Genomic DNA, 24,521 nt, shown 5'->3' on the forward strand with positions numbered 1-24,521 from the left:
GCAGTGATCGGTGGACAAAAGGTAAATGCAGGTAAGAGATAGTGATAGGCAGATGCAGGGGAGGAGGGGAGAGCAAATCCACTGGGAGATGGGTCAAAGGTAGGGAGAGAGAGGAAAAAAAAATTTCTTCTTTGGACTCTCTTCACAACCCATTTGTGCTTGTGCATATGACAAACTTGACTCTGTCTTTGACTTTGACAATTCCCAGCTCGAGATCCCTTACCATCTGCTCTTTTCATCCACTAATCTGCAGACCCTACAACCCCCCTGATGTCCAGCTACTGATGACCGTATCTACCCCTGGCTACCTATATTATTGGGCTTCCCCTTTTCCTATCTTCAGTCCCGAAGAAGGGTCCTGACCCAAAACTTTGACCTCCTGCTTTTCTCCACGGATGCTGCCTGGCCTGCTGAGTTCCTCCAGCATCATTGTGTTTTTCATCCAGATTCCAGCATCTGTAGTCCTTTGTTTCACAAGTATTGTGTGCAGTTATGGTTGCCACCCTACAGGAAAGATGTGATTAAGGTAGAGAGGGTGCAGAAAAGATTCACAAGGATATTTCGTGGATTGGAGGTCTTGAGTTATAAGGAGAGACTGGATCAACTGGTTCTATTTTTCCTGGAAAAATGGCGGTGACATGATAGAGGCATACCAAATTATGAGCATTGGTATAGATAAGCATGATGGTCAGCATAAATGTGGTGGCCAAAGGCTTTTTTTCTCTGCTGTACAGCACAATATGATTCTATCTATTCTTGTCAAGCCCTTGAGAATCTTATCTTTCATAAGATCATCTCTCATTCTTTGTTCAATGAGTAGAGGCTCAATCTCCTCAATCTTTCAAAACCATTTGTCTTACTCCAGGTATAGTGTCACCAAACCCCTGGAGCATGCTGCAAGTCTTTCTTATTTTTATACAGTTTGTGATAAGGGTCAACATTTTATCTGCTTTTGTAATTATTAGCGGATATTCATTTCCCGTTGAACAGTAGCATAGTGTTGTCTCTTGCCATTTAAACAATATTCTGCATTTATGTTCCTCCTACCAAAATGGATAAGCTGTATCATTTCCATATGCCAATCACATTATCTATCTATATCTGTTTGCAGATTCATAGGGTTCTCTTCACAACTTGCTTTCCTGGCTATCATTGTATTTTCAGCAAATTTGGCTACAATACTCCGGGTCCCTTCATCCAAGTAATTAGTGGAAATAGTGGCCCTAGTATGGATTCCTGTGACATCCCACTAGCTGTAGCTTGCCAACTTGAACATAACTCACTTCTTCTGACTGTTAACCAATTCTCTGTCCACGTTAATGTGGCACTGCCAACACCAACATCTTTTATGTGGAAGCTTATTGAAAACCTTTTGGAAATTCAAATACACTACATCTACCGTTTCCTCTTTAATCACTTTGTTTGTTACATTCTCAAAATGATGCAAATGTAAAATGCTGCAGGTGCTCGAAATCTGAAATAAAACATAAAATACTGAAAATGCTCAGCAGGCCAGGCAGCATCCAAGGAAAGAAGAGGTTAATTCCCTTTCTTCATAAACAAAATAGCATAGTTTTAAAGAGGATGTAGGAACTGGAGAGAGACTGGTGGCAATGGAATTGGAGCAGCTGGGGTAGAGTGGTGTACCTGCTCAAAAGTTTAAAAGAATAAAGTCAAATTGATGAGACTATTAAAAATGATAAAATTGTGGATTACAAAAGCAAAGATGTTATCTTCAAGCATTTGGAGTTCAAACTCATTAATGGTTTGTATAGAACAAATAACTGTTCCTTATATTAGTGTAGTTTGGTAACCAGAGGGCATATATTTAACAGAAGAATACACAGTGAAATGAAGGAAAGAAATTATTTATCTTTTATTCGTGCACTGCCCAAAAGTGAAGTGAAAGCAGATACAAAAATGGCTTTCAGTAAGAAATTAAATAAGTAGGATGAATTTTTAGGCTGGTGGGAAGAGAGCAGGTTGAAGCTAATTGGATAGTTCTTTCAAAGTGCGAGCATTGGCATGATATACTGACTCTTCTGCACTGAATCATTCTTTGGTAGTCTATGTGAGGGAGAAATCAGATGATAATATTTTGTTAAAATTTCAATTAGTGAAAAATTTTCAATGCCATCAGGACTGCCTGCTCTCTGAAGTCTGGCTTTGTTGTTTGGTGAATTCAAAGACATTAAAAATGTTGAAAATGTAGTTAGAATCTAGAGCAGGAGACTTGCCTGTACCAGAGGCATATGGATGGATGGTTAAAAGCCTTCACCTTTGACTGCCAAAGTCCAGAGCTCTGGAATTACCTATTATTGTTTTTAAAACCCTCCTTAAAACTTACCTCTGACTGCTTTTGAACTTTTGCCTCTGCCTCAATATTGTTAATAGATTTTTATTGTCAAATTCTGCTACTGAATATTAAGTGGAGTAAAAATTGCAGAAAATTATTAATTTGTTTTAGTCTTCTTTTAATCAATTTATGCTTTTATCTTTCAAGGACTTCAGCAAACTTCATCTTCTCTGCACTGAGTTGCATTGTCCCCACCAAATCAGTGGCTATTGTGTTTAAAACCTGTGGTGCAGAATTTCACATCGTTGGTGCATGTTTGTAACAACTTCAGGCTGCCGTTACTTCATTGTCTTTCTATAGCTTTTACTTTAAACATAGATGTAACCTGTAGGGGGTTGACTTCTGTGGTTTATTTAGCTTTTCCTTGTTTGGTGACATTCACTGATAGATTGTGTTTTGTTCCTGACTGAGGTAACTATTCTTTCCACTTAATGTAATCTGATGTCTATTTTAGTACTTTAGAAATCTGGCACAGACTCCAAAGATGAGCAGACATTCGCCAGGAGTTTGCTTATTTTGGGAGATGTTTGCTGTTCTAAGAGTCCAACAGAGCATGTTGCTTCATGGGGAAGCTTCAATTAGGTTGGTGGAGGGGATGTAACTGATTTGTTTGAGCTGTTGGAGTTTGTTTTGTGAGCAAACTTGTAGTCTAATCTGAGTGTGAATCAAGTTTCTAACATTTTATTTAACAATTTGCACCGGTCCAAAGATGCTTTGGTCAGGAATAGTTATTATTTTTTATATTCTTATTTACTTCCTTTCTGATGTCTTGGTTGATTAATTTACCTAAAAAGAAGGATTTAGGACAGGAAAGGCAAAAACATTTTTTTAACCTTGTTCTTCCAGCTAATAATTTGAATCGTTTCTTGTTTATTGAAATAATGTTTTAATGATTTAAATATATGTTTACATATCTCTGAGAGGGAGGGAGTCATTGATTTCAATTATGATTTTGCATATTTTCAAGTTATTAAGAACATAAGAAGCAGGATCAGGCCAGTGGGCCACTCAAGTCTTTTCTGCCATTTGGTAAGATCATGGTTGATCCAATCTTGCCCTCAACACTACTTTCTGGCGCTCTTCCCACTCTACTTGATTCCCTTGTTGTTTAAATGTTTGCCAAACTCTGCCTTTACAGCTTTCTGGGATAGAGAATTCGAAAGATTCATGACCCTCTGAGAGAAGAAATTGTTCCTCAACTCCCTCAGAACTGGGTGACCCTTCATTTTGAAACTATTCCCATCAGCTGTAGAAACCTCCACTAGGGGGAACATTCTCTCAGCATCCACTGAAAATCTTACATGTTTCAATAAGATCATCTCTCATTCTTTTCAACTCTCACGGGTATCAGCTCAATCTGCTCAACCGTTCTTCATATGTCAACTCCTTCATCCCAGGAATCAACTCGGTTAACCTTCTCTGCGCCATGTCCATTGCAATTATATTTTTCCTTAAATATGACCAAAGCAATATGCAGTGGTGCAGCTGTGGCCTTACCGGCAGCCTATAAAATTGTACCAAAATTTCCCTATTTTTATATTCCATGCCACTTGTAATTAAAGCCAACATTCCATTAGTGTCTCTAATTACTTGTGTTTCTTATGCCAGGACCCTCAGATCCCTTTGTACCACAATATTTTGTGGCACCCCTTCATTCAAATAATGATTTTCTTCTTTGTTTTCCCTTTCAAAGTCAATAATCTACATTTTCCTGCATTATACTCCCATCTGCCCACTCACTTAACATATCTATATCCCTTCACAGCCTATTAGTGTCCTCTTGACGACCTGCTATTTTCATATCATCAGCAAATTTGGTTACACATGTTAATTGTGAATGAAGTGGTTTATGAATGTCAGCTCAGCCACAGACCTTTATTAAAGTTTATTACTGTGTGCGCTTGGTAACAATGGAGCTGAAATTTCAGGTGACTTTATTAACTGTATTGAAATATTTATTTGTACTAAAAGGAGATAAGAGGTGGATGAAGGTTCAGAAAGAATTCCAGATCTTAATGTTTAGGCAGTCAGTGGTGTGTAAAGGTGGAGTGAGGTGCAAGAGGTCAGAGTTGGATGAGTTATTAATTCCTTATGATGGGGAAAATGTAGTGTGGAAGAATGCTGCAGTGATTGTGAGGCTGTGGAAGGATCTGAAGGTGAGAATTGGAGGGTACTCAAACGAGCATTGGAACAGTTAAATCAGGTGGAGACAAAAAGTATGGTTAAGGCTTCAGTGAGTAGAAGGGTGGAGGCAGAAAGGAGATGAGTGATTTAATGATGGTGAAGTTTGTTGTTCTATGTCGTGAGTGGATATGAGTTTGCAATCTCTGGCTGGGGGTTCAAGGATGGTAAGATTGTAAACAATTTGCTTCAGGTTGAGACATTTGCCAAGAGTAGAGGTAGAATTGAAGGTAAGGGTACAGTATTTGTAACAAGGGCCACAACAGTGGCTTTGTTCTTGTCAGTATCTAACCAGAGGAAACCATGCCCTGTTTCAGACAGGACGTTGGGCAAGTAGGCTTTTAAAAGAGCAAGTAGAACACAGAACAGTACAGCACGGGAATAGGCCCTTTGGCCTGTGATGTTGTGCTGAACTAATTAAGCTAATGACAACTAATTAAACTAATCCCTTCCATCTGCATGTGGTCCATATACCCTCATTCTATGCATTTTCACGTGCCTATCTACGAGCCTCCTAAACACCTCTATTTTATCTGTCTCGACCACCACAGCTGGCAGTGCATTCCAGGCACCCACCACTCTCTATGCAAAAAAAAACTTGCCCCGCACATCTCATTTGAAATTTCCCCCTCTCACCTTAAATTATACTGGCACACTCTCCAGTATTAGACATTTCGACCCTAGAAAAAAGATAATGGCTGTATATTTTATTTGTTCCTCTCATAATTTTGTAAACTTCAATCAGGTCTCCTCTCAGCCTCCGCTACTCCAGAGAAAACAACCCTAGTTTGTCCAACCTATCCCTATAGCACATGCCCTCTCATCCAGGCAGCATCCTGGTAAACCTCTTTTGCACTCTCTCCAAAGCCTCCACATCCTTCCTTCAATGGGGCGACCAGAATTGAATACAATTCTCCAGATATGACCTAACTAGAGTTTTATAAAGCTGCAACATAACTTCCTGACTCTTGAACCTCAACTAATAAAGACAAGAATGCCATATGCCTTACTTACCATCCTATCAACTTGTGCAGCTACTTTCAGGGAGCTATGGAATTCAAGATCCCTCTGTACGTCAGCGCTGTTAAGGGTCCTGCCATTAACGGTGTACTTTCCCTTTACATTTGATCTCCCAAAGTGCAACACCTCATATTGTCCGGATTAAACTCCATCTGCCATTTTCTCCTCCTGTATCTGTACTGATCTATATCCTGCTGTATCCTTTGGCAATCTTCTACACTATCCACAACACCACCAATCTTTGTGCCATCTGGAAACTTACCAATTCACCTGTCCATGTCTTCATCCAAGTCATTTATATATATCACAAGCAGAGGTCCCAGTACGATCACTGCAGAACACCACTAGTTTCGAACCTTCGGCCAGAATAAGACCCATCGACCTCTACCATTTGACTTCTATGGGCAAGGCAATTCTGAATCCAAACAGCCAAGACACCATAGATCCCATGGCTCCACACAAAGCCATGCTGACTGTCCCTAATTAGTTTTTGCTTTTCCAAATGCTCATAAATCCTATTCCTAAGAATCCTCTCCAATAGTTTCCCTACCACTGATGTGAGACTCACTGGTCTATAATTTCCAGGATTATCCCTGTTTCCCTTCTTGAACAAAGGAACGACATTAGCTACTCACCAGTCTTCCAGGACCTCGCCTGTGGCTAGAGAGGACACAAAGATCTTGGTTAAGGCCCCAGCGATCTCATCTCTTGCCTCTCTCAGTAGCCTGTGGTATATTCCATTTGGCCCTGGGGACTTTTCCACCTTTAATGTTTTTCCCAACACCACCTCTTTCTTTATCTCAAAATACTCTAGCATATTGTCATGCTCCACACTGATCTCATTATCCTCCATGTCCTTCTTGGTGAATGCCGACGCAACTACTCATTTAGGACCCTGCCCACATCCTCCACCTCCAGGTACATGTTCCTTCCTTTTCTTTGAGTGGTGGTACCCTCTCCCTAGTTATCTTCTTGCTCTTGATGTATGTATAGAATGCTTTGGGATTCTATTTGCCAAGGACTTTTCGTGGCCATTCCCTTCCTGAGTTCTTTTCTGGTTTCTTTATGTTCCTGGTGGGGGTCCTGTTCGATTTTAGCTTCCTAAACCTTACATATGCTTTTTTTCTTTTTGACTAAATTCACAACCTCAAAGTAGGCTTATGTAAAGGCAAGGAGGCTTATATATTAAAAAAGGTGGAAGGATCAAGAGAAGTGGTGAAGTAATGGAGCTGGATATCACTTCTTCCCTTTTGGTAACTGATGCCAAATCTTAGGATAATGTCAGCCCCATTAGATGGAAAATTTAGAAAAAAGGACCAAAGGGGGATCCTTGGGTGACTTTTTGTGTTTTAGAGAGGCATTGTTAAATAGCTATTTCAAGTTTAGAGTATTCTGGGAGTTTTCCAGAGCGTTCATCTGTAAAGAGTACTTATTAGTGTATTGTTGAGAGCCAAAAATATTACATCTATCATTGTGATAATTATTTTGCAGTTTGACAATATGGGATTATACCTCATAAAATATTCTTCCATCCAAAAAAGTGTCAGATAATAATTTGCTTGATAATAATATGTCGGATAATAATGTGATTGAAATGCATTGGTTCAAGATCTAGACGATTAGCTGCTTCATAAATCATGACCTTGCGTACAATCATGGGAATGCCATCATGGAGCTTAACACCTCCAAAATGGAATGTGGAGTTGTTATTTTGCAATCTTTGGTCTATCTTGTGGATAGTTCTGACATTAGGATGAAAGTTGCCCCTGGTGTCCTGGCTTGTCATAATCCCTCAAACAACATCCCAGAGATGATTATATAGGTCTTAGTGCATTGCTTGATGTGCATAAATTGGATGCAGTGTTTGCAGTGTAACAACAATACCCAGCTACACTTCAAGGCTATACCGATAAACTTTTGAACGTTCTGAAAGGGGCATGGAAGGTGCATTATAAATGCAAGTCTTTATTACTTTCCTTTTCTTTCCTTCCTTTTCTTAACCTATCTACGTGCAATGATATGAAATTTCTAAATTGAAACATTGAACTTTATTGAGGCAGTGCATTATCTTTTATGGAAATTGAATGTTAATGAAAACTTACTGGATGTTGTTGTATGCATTACATATACAAATCAGAACAGCTCTTCACTTAGTTATCAGTTTGTGTAGTAGGCAGTGGAAACAATTGTTGTAAATACAAAAAAAAATCCTAATCCACTTTAATTTGAAGATTTTGGATTTTGTGTAGAAATGTATCCAGTTGTCTTAATCAGATTTGTTGCTGTTTTGTAGAATGATCACGAGAGCTGTGGCTCCAGTTCAACCACCCGTAGCACGACTGAGAGCGTAAAATCATTGGCTAAAACTCGTCGCGTCCAGCAAGTAACCTCAACTGACCCTGACTTACCTCCAGGTGAGTGACATATGAAAGGATGTGATCCAGGTGGAGGTGGGGAACATAAAAGTTAAATAACATATAATAGAGAAATATTAATACAAGAATAAACAATAATGTTATGGTGATTAGCTTTGAATTTTGGGTATCCTGAAGATATTTTAGTTACATCGATGACCTTACCTTCGTCTCAGGGAGTAGGTTAGTTATCAATATCTATTGCAAATCCATAGGCTCCCAGAACTATCTTGATGACACCTCCTCCCATCCTGCCTCCCCAAAGAGCTTTATTCCACTCTCCCTGTTTCTTTGTCTCCATCATGTTGTTCTGTGTCAAAACCTTCACACCAGGAACTCTGAGATATCTTCCTTTTTTCTTAAGCATGGCTTCCCCGCTACCACCAGTTGATGGGCTCTCAATAGTGTCTCCACTGTTTCCTGCACTTCTGCTCTTGCCCTTTCCCATCTAGCTTGAGCAAGGATAGCGTTGCCATTGTCCTCACCTTTTACTCCACCAGCCTATACATACAATGCATTTTCCACTGTAATTTCTGTCACCTTCAACAAGATTTTACATCTTATGCTCCCCTCCAATTTTCGTATTCCGAAGGAGCCATTCCCTCTATGACTCCCTGCTTTGCTCTTCCATCTCCACCAACCACATCCCTTGTCATGCCTCTTTCCAATTCAATTCCAGGAGATGTAGCTCCTGCCGTTTTACCTTTTCCTTTCCTACCATCCAGGAACCTAAACAATTCTTCCACCTGAAGCACAAAATTCACTTGACCATTGTATTTGGTGCTCCTGATGTAGTCTCCTCTACATTGGACAGACCAGATGCAGATTTGGTGACTGATTTTCAGAACACCTCTGTTCATTTTGCAAGGGTGCCCTGAGCTTCCAGTTTGCTTGTCAGTTTAACTCTTCATCTTACTTCTATCTGACTGCTCATTCTTTGACCTACCACACTTTCCAATGTAAGCTCAAGAAACAGCATGTCACCTTCTGTTTGGACACCTCGCAACCCTCAGGACTCGAAATTGAATTCCACAACTTTGGATAACCAGTTTTTCCTATTTGTGTCTGAAGTGGCCAGTTCTGATACGAGGTTATCCACAGGTAAATTAACTCATTTTTTCTGTCTCCACATATATTGACTGATCTGCAGGGTATTTCCAACCATGTTTTTTATTTCAGATTTCCATAACTGCTGTGTTCTCTGTCCCACAGTTCCAGTATGATTTTTTTCCCCCTTCTCTCTCTAACTGCCTTCATTCATCTATCAACCAGATGGCATTGAAAGCAATTGTGTCACCTACAGAAGCTTATTCTCTATCCAAACACATATATTCCCTTTGTTCTCTCCAACCCTCCCCCCTCTGCAATTTAAAATATGCTTGTTTTCTTGCTCCTGTGGCTCTGATGAAGGTCATTGACCTGAAATGTTAACCCTGTTTCTACCTCCACAGATGATGACTGACCATTTCCTGTATTTTCTGTTTATGTTTTGCATTTGTATTAGTTTGTTGACCAATATTTTAATTGGCAAGAAACACTCACCACGTGTCTCGTTAATATGAGCTCATCTTTCTTCTAACTCTTTCCTAGCCTCTCCCATTAACTGAGGAAAAAGCTTTACACCGACAGGAATATGGGTATAGTTAGTTGTTGTACCTACAAAGGGTTGACCCAAGTGATTCAGTCTTGTATCACTGGATCAATAATTTAGGTCTCTGGTTACTGATCTAGTAACTGAGCCACCATGTTACTGACCCTTTAAACAACAACTTTACCTTCCTTAAATTTACTTGTAAGATCATTTACTGAGTGCTGTAGTGATTAGAAAGTATTTGTGATTCTGAGGATGTTCTATCAAATAACCATTGATTCCAAATGTGAATATGTGGGTTTAAAATATTTTTATTTTGTTCCTTACCTAGCCTGTAATGAGTACCGAATTTAGTAAACTGCATATAGGTAATTTTCAGGCTGAGCATCTTTCAGTGCTGTAAATCCTGTATAATTCCATGTGGAGAGCTTAGTATCATGGTCCCCTAAATAAACATCGCCAACAAAAGAGCTCCTGTAATCTATCTTCCAGTTATACACATTGCAGCATTGTTTTGGAGGACCTATTGTCTAGAAAAAGCAATAAGCAAAAGGCAGCATTTTCAAGTAAATTATTCAGTTTCTGGGATGAATAAAATCAAGTTTGTTATGGATTGTTAGCTTTTGCAAAAGAGGCACAAGGCAGGTTCTGGTCAATGTCCTTGTTCGGAGATTGGCACTATTTACTATATTGATCTTCAGGTGTATCATTCAAAACATTAGCATTTAACTTGACTGGGGTCGCTATTTTAGGCCTTGAAATCAGTTTATAAAACAGATTTTAAGTGCATTTGTTAACTACTCCTAATAAGCCAAATAGACTAATAGGCACACTGCACATTTTAGTCACCTCAGTTGTCAGACTAAGCAATGTTGTTGTTTTGATCTTAATCTGTATTAACATATTTCTACCTTGATATGGATGTTATATATTTTCAGGATTAGTCTTTTTAAAAAAGATATGTTTAGATCTTTCTTATCCAGGAAAGATTTACTTAAAATTTCTTCATTGAACTTAGATGTTACTGGCAATGCTGGCATTTATTGTCTATCCCTAATTGCTTCTGAATCAATGAGGCGATTAAAGGCCAACCACATTGGTAGGTCAGGAATCAAAGGAAGGCCAGACCAAGTAAGGATGGTAAGTTTCCATCCATGAAGGGCATTAGTGAACCTGATGGTTTTCACAGCAGTGTTGTAGTTTTATGGTGACTTATTGAGATGAGCTCTCTTCAAATTCCAGATTTATGAAATGATATAAATTTAAATTCTCTGGTTATTCAGGTGGGATTCAAATTCTCATCCCTGGGTCAAAGGTTTAGGACTCTGACTGCTAGTCCAGTAACTTAACCTCCATGCTGCAGTACAGACTGGAGTCTGCCCAGCCTTTTCACTGATTTCACCTTCCATTTCAGTCAGTCTTAATTTATTTCCTGTCCTTCCTCCCTTTCTCCAGTACTCCACAATCCTCTGCCAACCTCGCCACACCCCATCAGCTGAGCTTTTCACATGTTCTTTTGCAACATGAGTGTCTGTAAGTTGTTTAATAATGCTTTCTGTCTCTTGTTGGTTAATATTCTCCCTTCGCTATTCCTCTCATTCTCATAGTTTGCACATGCGGTAATTTTCTTCCAGTTTTGATAAAAGACTCATATCTGACACATTAACTCATCTGTTTTCACCAATCGAGTATTTTTGGTTTTTGTTTAAATTCCCTTTGATATAGTTACAGTTCAGAACTGGAAACTATATTGAAAGCTCCCAAGATTAGCCTTCAGTGCCAATTGTCAGCCTTGGATTTTTCATCCTCTTCAAACTGGAAAGAATTAGGTCAAGCTTCAGAGCAGGTATGTTGGGCCACACAGTCAGCCAGCAGATGGCCGAGGTATTTGGGCACAAAAAGACCATTGGCTTGGCGTGTCAATTGGCTGGAACCAGAAACAACACATTTTGCTGTTTATATATGAAGGCTTAGATAATTGATATGATTGGATACAGTTGTACATGGTTTTAGCATCTTTCAAAGTGGGATCCATTCTTGTGTACTTTGAATAAATGACAATTGTAATGATTTCTGACACAAACTACCATAATGGTAAGACAACTCCTGTGCGCCCTCCCACTCCCAACAAGTAAGAGCATGTCTTAATGAGAGGACATTTTGGGAATTAGGCGGTCTCTGTTCAGATAATTTTGCCGAATCTGGGCGGCCTTCTTTCAGGAATGGGTACTTGTGTTGCATCTGTGGATATGATGTCACTAGATGGTATACCTATTGCTATGGCAAGCTTCAACTGCTGTTGCATCAGCCATGGGTACTCTAGAGGATGTGAGTGGAAGCCTTCTCGGACTTTGTACAGGTGTTTGTTTTTGAGCATTTGGTCTGATATTGCTTCACTAGAAGGATCTGCAGTGGTTATCATTCCCAATCACACTTGCCTCAAGAAGATCCTCATTGCTATTTAATACGTTTGCCATGATCTAGTATTCATCTGGATAGCTAACAGTAAGGTTTTCCATAATTAATAACAGACCTTCACTTGTGTAACTTCTATATAAGAGAATTTGTTGATGTTTCTTGCATCTTTTCTCGCTGCAAGGTGAAGCACTTCTTTTTAATTCTGTATTTGTTGGTTATGCAGCTCTCTGAGTTCATCCAGCATTCTGTTATTGCCCTAATACTTACTTAAGACCTTATTAACCAAAGCAGTGGGTTAAGCAGCATCTGCTAAGGCAAAAGATGCAAGTCAATGTTTTGGCTTGAGACCCTGCATCAAGACTGAGAGGGAATAGGAAAGATTGCCTTTATACACAGTGCGTAGGGGAGTGGAATAGAAACTGGTAGGTGAGAGGTGGAACCAGATGAGAAGGGGATGATGGGCAGATGGAACCAGCTGGGGGAGGCCGATGGGTCAGAGGTTGGTAGGTGACAGGTGGAACCAAATGGAGAGGAGATGATGGGAAGATGGAACCAGGTAGAGGATAGGAGGGATGAACAAAAGGGAGAAGAATACAAGGTGGACAGATAAGTGTGTGTGGGAGGAAATCACCTGAGGGGTGTGGGTTGTCTGAAATTGGAAAATTTAGTATTCATTCAATTGGGTTATGAGCTACTCAAGCAGAATATGAGATGTAGTTCTTCGAATTTGTGTTTGGTGAAGGCCAAGGACAGACAGACCAGTGTGGAAGTGGGAAGGAGAGTTCAAATGACATGCAACCAGAAACACAGGATGGCCATTGTGGACAGAGTGTAGGTGCTCTACAAAATGATCGTCTGGTCTATGCTTGGTTTCATCAGTATAGAGGAGGCCTCATTGTGAGCACTGAGGACAGTAAACCAGGTTGGAAGAGGTACAGGTGAACCTCTGCCTCACCTGGAAGGCTTTTTTAAGTCCCAGGATGGTGGTGAGGAAGGATGTGAAGGGACAAGTGTTGTACCTTTAGTTTCTGGGGAAAGTGCCAGGGGACAGGGAGTGGTGGGTAGGGAGGGATAAGCGAATCAGGGAGTCCTCAAGGGAGCAGTCCCTGCAGCAGGCAGAAAGTGGGGGAGAGGAGATGTGACTAGTGGTGGGATCATGTTGGAGCAGATGGAAATGGTGGAGCTGGATGTGTTGGATGCAGAGGCTGGTGTGGTGATAGGTGAGGACCAAGGGAACTCTATTGCTGTTCTGCCTGGGGGGAGGTCAGAAGTGACGTGCTATAAATGGAGGAAATATGTGTGAGGGCACCATCAACTAAGGCAGATGGAGAGCCGCGCTTCCAGAAGAGCAACATTTCAAAACCTCTAGAGCAGAATGATGAGGCAAGGATGGAAGAAATGAAAAAAGGGATGGTACCTTTATAGGAGGGTGGGTGGGAGGAGATGTAATCGAGGTAGCTGTGGGATTCAGTGAGTTTATAGAAGATGTCAGTGGGAAATCTGTCTCCCGAAATGGAGACACAGAGATCCAGAAAAGGAAGTGGTGTCAGGTGAATTGGAGGACAGAGTAGAAGTGGGTGGCAAAGGTAATGAAATCGATAAGCTCTGCACCAGTGCAGGAGGCAGCACTGATGCAGTTGTCATTTTAATAGACAAAGAGCTGGGTGAGTGCGCAGGAATAAGCTTGGAACAAGGACTGTTTCACGTAATCAACAAAAAGAGTGCCCATGGCTACCGCTTTGATTTGCAGAAAGTGTGAGGAATTGAAAGAGAGATTGAGGGTAACGGCAAGTTCTCCCAAGCAGATGAGATTGTTAGAGCAGGGTAACTGGTTGGGACTTTGTTCAAGAAAGCAATGGAGGGCCTAAGACCTGCCTGATGGGGTATGGAGGTATTTAGAGACTGGAAGATGAGGCTGTTGGGACCATGGAGTTGGAAGTTATTGAAATGATTGAGGGTGCATGAGAGAAATGTCCTGGTTGTAAGTGGACGGGACAGGAGAAGGGAGACAGTTATGAAGAAATGAGTTAGTTGGGGCAAGAGCAGGCAGAAACTTGGTCTACCAGGGCAGTCCTCTTATGGATTTTGGGTAAGATATAGAAGTGGGCAGTGCAGATGAGGGCACTGTAATCTAGAGGCTGTGGGGGGGAGATTGCCTAATGTGATGAGATCTGTAAAAGTTCAGGAGATGCTGGCCTAGAGTTTGTTAGTGGGGTCATGATCCAGAGGGGGGTATAAGGAGGGTCAGAAAACTGGCGTCTGGCCTCTGCAAGGTGGAGGTTCAGTGGCGGCAGGTACCAGCACATCCCTTGTCTGTTTGATGATATAGAATAGTAGAGACAGTTACAGCACAGGGACAGAGGTCTTTCAGCCCACGATGGCTATGATGACCACGATACAAGATAAACTAATCCCATCTGCCTGCACGTGGTCCATATCTCTCTATTCCCTGCCTGTTCATGTGTCTGTCTAAATATCTTTAAATGTTGCCATTGTATTTGCTTCCACCACTTCCCCCGGAAGCACGTTCCAGGCACCTATCATTTTCTGCATAAAAAAAGATAAATACATGGATCTCCTTTAAACTTTTGCCCCTCTCATGTTAAAGCTATGACTCCAGTATTTGACATTTCTACTCTGCGGGAAAAAGACTCTGACTGTCTTCCCGATCTATGCCTCTCATAATTTTATATACCATCAGGTCACCTCTCAGCTGCTGACGTTCCATAGAACGCAATCCAAATTTGTCCAACCTCCTTATAGCTAGTACTTGCTAATCCATGCAACATTCTGGTGAACCTCTTCTGCACCTTCTCCAAAACCTCCACATCCTTCCTGTAATGCCATGTCCAGAACTGGTCAAGGTCAGTCTGAAGTGAGTGGGGTGCTACATGTTTGGAGATGGTGAGGTTGGAGTGGCTGAGGGGAGTAGAGGTCAAGGTCATATCAGCAATTGGAAATGTAAAGAAAAAAAGAATTCTGGATTCCGCCATATGCCCTAATATTAGAAGTCTCTTTTGCCTTCTAATATTAGGGCATATGGCTTCTTGGTCTGTCATCAATAAAATCACTGCTGACCCTTGAATGCCTTTCCACTCCGCCATTCCCCCCCCCCCCCCCCCCCCCGATTTCCATTTTGCTTTTTCTGCTCTTGAAATCTGAATTTAGTAATCCTTCAATCTATCAATTAAAGTGATACACAGTTGTCCTTGTTCACTCGGGTTTCAGATGCTCAGTGTCTTGTCGCTTACTAGTACCAGTTCGCACTTGCTGCAGTTTTCAGTCCAAAAAATTACAAATCTGAACATTCAAGGGCAAACCTAATTAATATCAGAAGATTATAGATGCCCTGCTATAGCTAGATTTACCCTTTTACATTTCACAGCAGCAAATCTCAGGAAAAATAACTTAATGGATTTGAACTGAAGTGCTAATGTTGTATGTAATGCTACTTCTGTGATGTATTTTGTTTGTATTGAAAGAGATCAGTGTCGCCTAAATATATGGCATATTAACAAATTCACATCAAAGGTTTAAGTTTGCAAATATTTGGATTTTTTGTATAAGGAAAGCTTCCTTTGACTTTTATAAGTGTTATTCAAATGGTGAATGAAATGGTAGAGGCATTCTCCTATCGCTGAAAAGGATAATTAAGTGATAAAAGATACCGTATGCATTCATCTCCAAAATCATAATATTTTTCCGCATCATGAATGGGAAAAGTGAAACATGAAATACATTAAAATGAGAACAGTGAGTGGGAACGATTTCAGGGATAATATTTTCAAGGGTCTCCTACTGATGTGTCAAACCACAGAGGAAGCATTTTAGTACAAGAATAGAAAAGTTTTAAAAAATCTTCCTATTTTTGTATCTCTCCTGACATCAACCTGTGTAGTGTAGTCAACTAGAAGGAAATTACCAAAAAATTCAGTTTTACTGAGCTCAAAATGTGAAAGTGCTACACCTTGGTTATATAGCTGTCAGCCCAACTTTATGTGCATTCTCAGCTGAGGCAGAAGGTCATGAGTTCCCACTTAAGGACCTAAAGTCTTAACCTTGGCTAGCATTCTAATGCATTATTCCAGATGCCTACTGTTGGATGAAATGTTTAGCCAAGGTCCCATCTGCCCTCTCAGATGGACGTATAACATTGCGTGAATTCTTCTGGCTGGACCTGTACTTATCCCTCAGCCAATATCATTAAAGCATTACATATGGTCATTTATTGCATTTTTTGTAGGATCTTACCTAAAAATTTGTATCATTGTTCTGACAGTGATGGTACTTATATTTAATATCCTATGACACAGTTTGAGATGCCCAGATATTGAGAAGGGCATATTATTAATCCTGTTATTTTATTCCCAAATGAATTTTGTGAGATAGTCATACAGAAGACATAAGAACACAAGAAAATAGGATCAGGAGTGGGCCATTTGGCCTCCCAACCCAGTCCTGCCATTTGATATGATCATATCTGATTTGCCACAGGCAAACTCTCTTCAACTCCTCTCTTGTGTGCTAGTTCCACACATCTCAATCCCCTGATCTTTCTAAAAAAATGCACCTGCCTCCTCTCTAAGTACCTCCATAGCCATTGCCAGTAACTAGGTGCCATTTTTAAACTCTATGATATTTTATATCCTGGTTTAATGCATGTCTTGCTAACAGAACAGTTGGACTGTGTTGGTGCGGTGTGTCGCCTGGCACAGGCACATGAAATACATTGCATAAATAAAAACAAGCTCTGTGGATGAGTTTTCAAATCTACACCAATATCTGTCCACAGCATTAGCAGATCATTTAGATTCATCAGTGCTGATGCTCTGGTATCTAGGAAGCTTCATTGGTAGCAAGGATTTGCCAAATTTAATTCGTGCTAAGACAAGACCAGTATCAGGTTCCCTACATACACTTAGATATACCTTCATAGGAGTGCAATGAGGGTTCACCAGATTGATACAAATACTAGAGTACACAGCTTAAAGGTGAGAAGGGGAAAGTTTATATAGAGAGTGGTAGGTGCCTGGAACACTCTGCGAGGGAAGGTGGTGGACACAGATACGATAGTGATATTTAAGAGGCATTTAGTCAGGCACATGAACAGGCAGGGAATGGAGGGGTATAGACTACATGCAGGTAGATGTGCAGTTTAAATTGGCATCATGGTCAGCATGGACATTGTGGGCTGAAGGGCCTGTTCCATGCTGTACTATTCTATGTTCTATCCTTTCACAGCCTCTTTTGTTCCAAAGAGAACAGCCCCAGTTCTCAAGTCTGTCTACTTAGCTAAGTCCCTCATCCTGGAATCATTTTAGTGAATCTCTTAGCACTCTCTCTGAAGCTGTTACATCTTTCTTAAAGTATGTGTCTGAGAAATGAACACAACATTCCAGCTTTGGTGAAACTAGTGGTTTATACTTTTTGCCCTTTATTTGTTTACCTGCACTGCACTTTCCTTGTAGCTGCTACGCTATATTCTGCATTCCTTCTTCTTTTTTACTACCTTGATAGACTTATGTATGGCATGATCTGCCAGGATGGCATGCAGACAAAAGTTTTTCGCTGTATCTCAGTAGATGTGACAATAATAAACCAATTCAAAGTCTAATTCCAATAAAGATTCATTAAGACTCCCTTGGTCTTTAACTTTGTGACTCTTCCTGTAAAGCCCAGGATCCTATGTGCTTTTTCAAACAGTTTTCTCAACCTGCCTTTCAACAACCCCTCCAGATCTTTCTCTTCTTGTGTCCCTTTTAGAATTGTGCCCTCTAGCACTCTTTAAAGAATCAAATTTTAGTTTGGCTATCCCTCGATGTGCAGGGGATCTATTTGTACATGCACATGTGTTGTTTTAGGTTTGTTTCCTTTGATATTTTTACATTCTTTTTCTGGACAGGAATATTTTAGAACACAAGTGAATTGTGAATTAGGCATTGTTTACCAACATGTGTAAATCAGAGAGAAATCACCTCTTGTGCAAGATGGTTATAAAAGCCTAACTCACTGGAATGAGAAGAAGCCCAAGTGTTACACTAGACTGTCCGAATTTACTTGTGGACGACTGAGAACAGGAATTCAGAGGGAATACAATGTAATAAAAATCTCTCACATATCTCAGATCCACCTATTCATCCCTATCACCTTATATGTATACAGATTATAGAATTTTATATTACACAGGAGAAAGAATAAACCTACGGTCTCGCCTCTCTGCACTGTTATGACATTTACTTGGATGTATCTGTCATATGGTCTCTGAAGAACCTCTCTGATAGTCTCTTGAAAATATTGACATTTAAAATACGTGGCTAGTTTAAACTCTTAATAGCTGAACCAAAAGGGCCTAACATCTTTCCAGTAAGATTTCCACAAGAGCCAATATAAAATGGGTGGTTGAAAGTACATTTTTCTGGTGACATAAAGGGGAAATGAAGCTGGTACATATTCGTCTACAGCTTCTGCACTACTGTCAATGCTCACTTAAGCAGTCATTAAGTAGAAAAATTTGCTTTGCATCCCTTGCAGACACATTTCAGCATGTTGTCATCTATCAGCCAGGGCTCCAATTAAAGAGATTCCTCATCTTGGTTCCAAATTAAACCAATCACTCAATTCTGATGCTTTATAAACTCATATGTTCGTCATTAAAGTCTACAGCCACATATGTGCTGCAGTTCTCTTGGAGGATGGCCCGTCTCATCTTTATTACCTCTGCAGGGGAATCAGTCAACTGTTAACTCTTAGTTACAGATTCTTTTTGCGGAAAGCATTCAATGATAGAGTTACCATAAGTTCAATTCCTAAGGTCTTTCCATGGGGAATTTCTGATTTCCTTGTTAGTGCAAAGGGAAGAAACTATTCTTGCAATGGATATAAAAATACTTCTGCACAACAGAAACTCTTGGCACCATATGTTTATTGGTGAGAGAATTGAAATAAGCTCTTGGAGGTTATGATATTTCACTCCTGCATTTTGCAGATGATGTTGTTTAATATGCACTGGGAATGCAAATGGAGTTCGTTTTTCCAGCTAAGATATGGTTGAACAATTTTAAATAGGTTTCTTCCCAGTAGGCTGTTATGCAGGTGCCGACTGTGTCAATTGTTGACACAACTCAAGTCTCTCTGCTTAATAGAGAGTGCACCGTAGAGCACCAGTATGCTGGCCTTTACAAATTAGATCCAGAAATAAAAATAGTAGGAGGTTAAATGTTAGCTTACTGTTTTTTTGCAGTGGGGTGGGTGCGGATTGGGAGAAGAACTAGTGGAAGCAAAATTCATTTCAAAACCTCATGAGGAGATAAAGTGTTGAATATGATTATACAGTTTCTAGTTTAACTGTTTGTACTTAAGCTGGTTTAACAACAGATTTAATAGAATAGTTCTATCAGTTCTTGAGCAGAATTTGTAAGCAAATAGTTTGTGAAAATAGCTCATTTTTATAGTCAAATAAATGAATCATTTTCAGTAATGGAATATCTACAAACAAATTTAATTGTACACAGAGAACAAGCTAAATAATTAATTATCAATGGCAGTGGAAGAAATTAGAAGTGAAATGCAAACAAATTCAAAGTGCAGGTTTAGAAATTAAATATTTTTTTCTTAATTTTTATTAATTGCTTCTCTTTTTTCTCTTTTTAAAATTTCAGTTAAATCGTGCATTACATTTTTATTTTTAATGGGAATTAATTTATGTTTTTTTAGAAAAGGAATTGATCTGCTTAAAACCCCAACACCTACAGTTCCATTGGTGATTGGTGTGTTTTCTAACTCCATTGAATTGCTTTACAATTTCTGTTTAATCTGGGTGGGATATGAGAATTCTGGAAGCCAGTTGAGTGTAAGAATAACAATCTGAAATATTTTGTCCTTCTCTTTATTCCTTGCTATTGCTAACAAGATAAGACAAAGAAAGTTAGAAAGGTAGCATGGTTGAAAGTATTTCGTTTGTATCTGGTAGCTCTGTGCTACAGTGTGGGATCAATAGGAATCATCCACAATAGATTTTCTCTCTGTTGTAAAAACACACTGAGTGACATTAATTGTGCCTTCCTCTTTTACCCCGCTACAGGTTATGTGCAGAGTCTGATTAGGCGTGTTGTTAACAATGTAAACATTGTAGTAAACAACCTCATCTTGAAGTATGTGGAGGATGACATTGTTCTGTCAGTCAACATTACATCAGCAGAATGTTACACAGTGGATGAGTTTTGGGATCGAGCCTTCATGGACATCTTAGGTGAGTGAAAAAGATTATTCCCTCATTTCTTCGCTGTAAGGGTGAGCATTCAAAATATCCAAGACAATTTTTCATAAAGTAACATAATTACAAAATGAAAACAAGTTTGTTCTTTTGTGTGAAGTTCATAGTTATCTTTCTAGCACCTTATAATAGCTTATATAAAAGGTGGAGTTGTTCGGGGAGGGTCCGGAGATTTGGACATAGTCAAGGCCACCTTGGCCCAAGTAATTAAAATTGGGGGGTGGGGGGGGGGTGGTGGTTTGCAAAATGCCAGAATTAAATGAGTAACAAGACCCCAGAGAGTTTTATAATTGAAGGAGGGATGAGACCATGCAGAGATTTGAAGATGATTCCATTTCTCTCCTTGGGAACTGTAGCTGAAACACTCGTTCTCAACCTTGCCCAGTTTTGCCATCTCTTTTCACCAGCTACTGAAACCCTATTCGTGTCTTTGTTACCTTTGGACTTTACTATTCCAATGTTCTTCCAGCCTTTCATTTGTATACAAAAGGAAGAATTATAAAATTGAGGTATTGTTGAACTGTGAACCAAAGCAGATCAATGCAGTTGGCATTTGGTGTGAGTTTGAATGTGAGCAGCAGTTTTAGATAATAGACAAAATGAAATGGAGATGGGAATAGTCATCATACCTTCAAAACTTGGCATATTTTTACATTATTTTGGCATGGGACAGATTACAGATGTGATATAAGGTTGGGCCAAGGATAGATCCTTGAAATGCTTAAGAGATAATGAGTGTTGGAGTACAGTCAGAAGCCATTGCAGGTTATTTTTGATCTATAACTCTTAGTAAGAGTGGAATTAACTGAAGGCAATTTCACACAAATTGATGATGGAAGAGAGGGGTTGGAGAAGGATAATGTGTTCACCCATCTAATAGTGGTACATAGGTTGAGGAAGGATAGCCATTTGCCAATTTATTAAGATTTGTTTTGGTTCTTGATGGAACCAAAACATGATTAGAAAAGGTGATATTGAGTTATGGGAAAGATGGTATGGTTTTTGGTGTTGACGACCTATTCAAGGACTTTGAAGGGGGAAGGGAGGTCAGAGATGAGGACTGTACAGTTGGGTGGATTTTTTGAATAGGCAAGTGATGACAATGAAGTTGAAGAACAGAAAAATGTTATGTGAAAGGTAAATTGTAATAATTGTTAGCTAACGCTGGGGAGTCAAGAAAGGAAGCTTGGTACTTAGTTGTTTACTGGGAATAGTGTTGAGGGATTAGGTAGTGACTCATCGAGAAAATGAGCCAAGATCATTTGGTCATTAATTACATTAATGTTGATGGGAACTTGAAACTCTTTACCATGCTTCTTCCTATAATGCGAGTTCCTTTGTCACTGGGCCCAATCTCTCATTAAGCCTTATTTGTAACATAGCCAATGAATTGGAAGCAATGGTATTAATTATATAATTAACAGTCTCAGTCATGACCTGAAGAAACCCAGGACTAGCCATGATCTTATTAAAAGTCACAGGTGGCTTAAGGAGCTGCAGCCCACACTCAATTTTATTTTTTATGTTGGATTCTTTTGATTTTCCTGATTTTCCTGCTTTTCCTTATTATTGCCACAAAATGGAAGATTCTCCATATTTCATAGCAATTTTGTTGATAACAGTTAATAAATCTTGGCCTTGTCAGCGATACTCACATCTCAGAGATAAGTAACTTATAGTACAGCGATGTCTCTTGGACTACTTTTCAAAAATTCATATTGTTTCACAACTTGAGGTGCTGTGTTTTTTTCCCTAAGTTAGACTGCTTTTGACCTATCTGACTTTTGTCTGAAATTAGCAGTGTGCATTATTTGGATGTCATGCTTCGTAGTATAAATGCACTGACAATCTGCTGCTGCTCAAAATATTTGCATTTAGAAGTTTGGAACATTATTTCTGTTAATTTCAAATAAAGTTGACTGTCAGACACACTCAGCTGTCAACAAAGTTCTTCAGTTAAAGGACCCCTGTATACTTTAACTTGAGAGTTGAATTTTAAAGACAGATCAGTTAAAAATTTTGATATAAACTTATTGAATTTTCTGTAATTTCCTCCACCTTCAATGAGATTCCACTATCAAATATATCTTCGCCTTCTCTTCCTTTTCGGGATTCTGTAAGGATTGGTCCTTCTGCAACTTAATGGTTCTCTCTCCTATCTCCTCCAACTTTTCCCCTGCTTACACCACTTTCCCAGATGCAGCACTTGCCATTTTACCTGGTCCTTTTCCGCCGTCCAAGGACCCAAACAGACCCCCAGATGCAGTAGAAATTCACATATTGCATTCAGCACTTACCATTTGTCTCCCCTCTGTTGGTGAAATCAGGTGCAGATTGTGTGGACCCTTTGCAGAATGTCTCCATTCAGCATGCAAGGATCATAGAGTCATAATATTGTATAACACAGAAATGGGCCCTTTGACCCACCGCGTCCATACTGACCTTTATGCTCATCTACACTAATCCCATTTGCTGCATTAGGTCTGTATCCTTCCATGCCTTCCTTTTCAGTGCCTCTCTAAGTGTTTCTTTAATGTAATGATTATATCTGATTCCTCCACCACCTCTGGCAGCTCACTCCAGAAATCAGCTACTCCCAGGGTGATGCCGAGTTTCCAGTAGCCTGTCATTTTAATTCTCCATCCCACTCCCGCTCTGACCACTAGGTCTTTGATCTTCTACACTGTTACAATGAAACCCAATGTAAGCTTGAGAATCAGTGCATTTTATGCCCAAACACTTTGCAGCTCTCAGAACTCAAGATTGATTTCAACCGTTTTAATAACTTTTTTTTCCACTGCTTGTGTCAGAACTGGCCAGTTCTAATGCAAGGTCACCCACCTGTAACATTAACTCAGTTTTTCTCTCTCCAAGGCTCTATTTGATCTGCTGATTTATTTCCAGTATTTTCTTTTATTTCCAGCAATTTCCAGCAACTGCTGTGCTCTGCATCTCTCAGTTCCAATGTTGTTTTTTCCCTCCTTACAGACCTCATTTGTCTCCCTCTATGTATGCTAGTACAGATGAATCGGCTATGAAGGCACGTTAATCATTATCCTCTCAGAAGCCACCATCAGTATTGATGTTACCTGGGAAATCTGATAAGCTCACACCTCAAGGACTGCAGCGGTTCAAAAAGGCAGCTCACCACCACCTTCTCAAAGGCAACTAGGGATGGGCAAAATGTTGGCTCAGCCCAAGAAGCCCACATCCCTTGAGTGATATAAAAAAACTCCCTTTGTTCTCTCCACCCCTACTACTCTCTACAACTTAAAACAGTTACTTTCTCAATTTTGCTATTTGTGATGGAAATTCATCAACCTAAAATATTAACTCTTGTTTCTTTCTTCATAGATGTTAGCTGTAGACTATGTAGTTCAACTTTTTTCTGTGTGATTGGAATTTTCAGTGATTAATGTAAGGCCTTTACCAAAATTAACTTAAAAAAACTTTCTTTTGCAAATGTTGTGATCAAATTTACAAATTAGATTGATTTTAATGAACACATTTAAAACACTAAAGTTTTTTCTCTTGAAGATTTCAGTTTCTTTCAGAAGCTTATCTTGGAACTTTTTGGTTGTGATTATGTTGAGATAAGTACAGTCTGTGTTGCCCAGACATGTGCACACCTCCAGTTTCTGAGAATGTACTGTTACCAATTAGCTCAAGAAATTATGGTGGCTTAGTGCTAAGCTACTGGACCCGGCTATGAGGAGCAAGCTTTTTGACAGAGCATGCTCCAAGGCCCATTCAGTATGGTCAATTGCTGTGTGCTTGGAATATAGTCAATGAATGGTAACCTGTTGAGATAAAGAAGTCCAAAGATTTTAAAGGCATCTGTGCAAAGTTATTTCTCCTCATCTCAGTCTGACATGGCTGACCCCTTTACCCCAACCCTTTCTTTATCTGATTATCATCTGTCCATTTCACCCCACTTTGTGGCTACCACTTTGCTCCAGATCTAGACTCCCACTGGAGAAACTACCTCTGAGTTCTGTATCTCTCACTGAAATCACCTCTTACCCTTCTAAATTCTAATGAGTTTAGGCCCATATATTTAATCTCCCCTTTTAAAAAAACCTCTTTCCAGGAATCATCTGTCTTGTAATCAATGCTACCCTGTCTTCTAAGGGAAGTTTAGCGCCCCTTTGGGTATGGAGGCCAAGACTTCATATATTGAAGGATGAGGACTCCAAAAGTCTTGTACAATCTTAAAAGACTTCCTTACTTTTGTACTCTAACCTTTTGGAATCTAGGGGTGGATTGATG

At 39.7% G+C, this 24,521-nt stretch overlaps 1 protein-coding gene across 1 annotated transcript in view; it reads left to right on the plus strand.

Annotated features, from left to right (window-relative positions):
• Positions 1-24,521, plus strand: part of LOC127574065 (intermembrane lipid transfer protein VPS13B-like) — a 795,946-nt gene that overhangs the window by 44,871 nt on the left and 726,554 nt on the right. Inside the window, 2 exon segments of the mRNA XM_052022696.1 lie at positions 7,851-7,971; positions 20,061-20,228. Of these exon segments, the coding sequence (XP_051878656.1) occupies positions 7,851-7,971; positions 20,061-20,228 (289 nt within the window).

This window comes from Pristis pectinata, chromosome 9 (genome assembly GCF_009764475.1).
Source record: "Pristis pectinata isolate sPriPec2 chromosome 9, sPriPec2.1.pri, whole genome shotgun sequence".
NCBI classification, from domain to species: Eukaryota; Metazoa; Chordata; class Chondrichthyes; order Rhinopristiformes; family Pristidae; genus Pristis; species Pristis pectinata.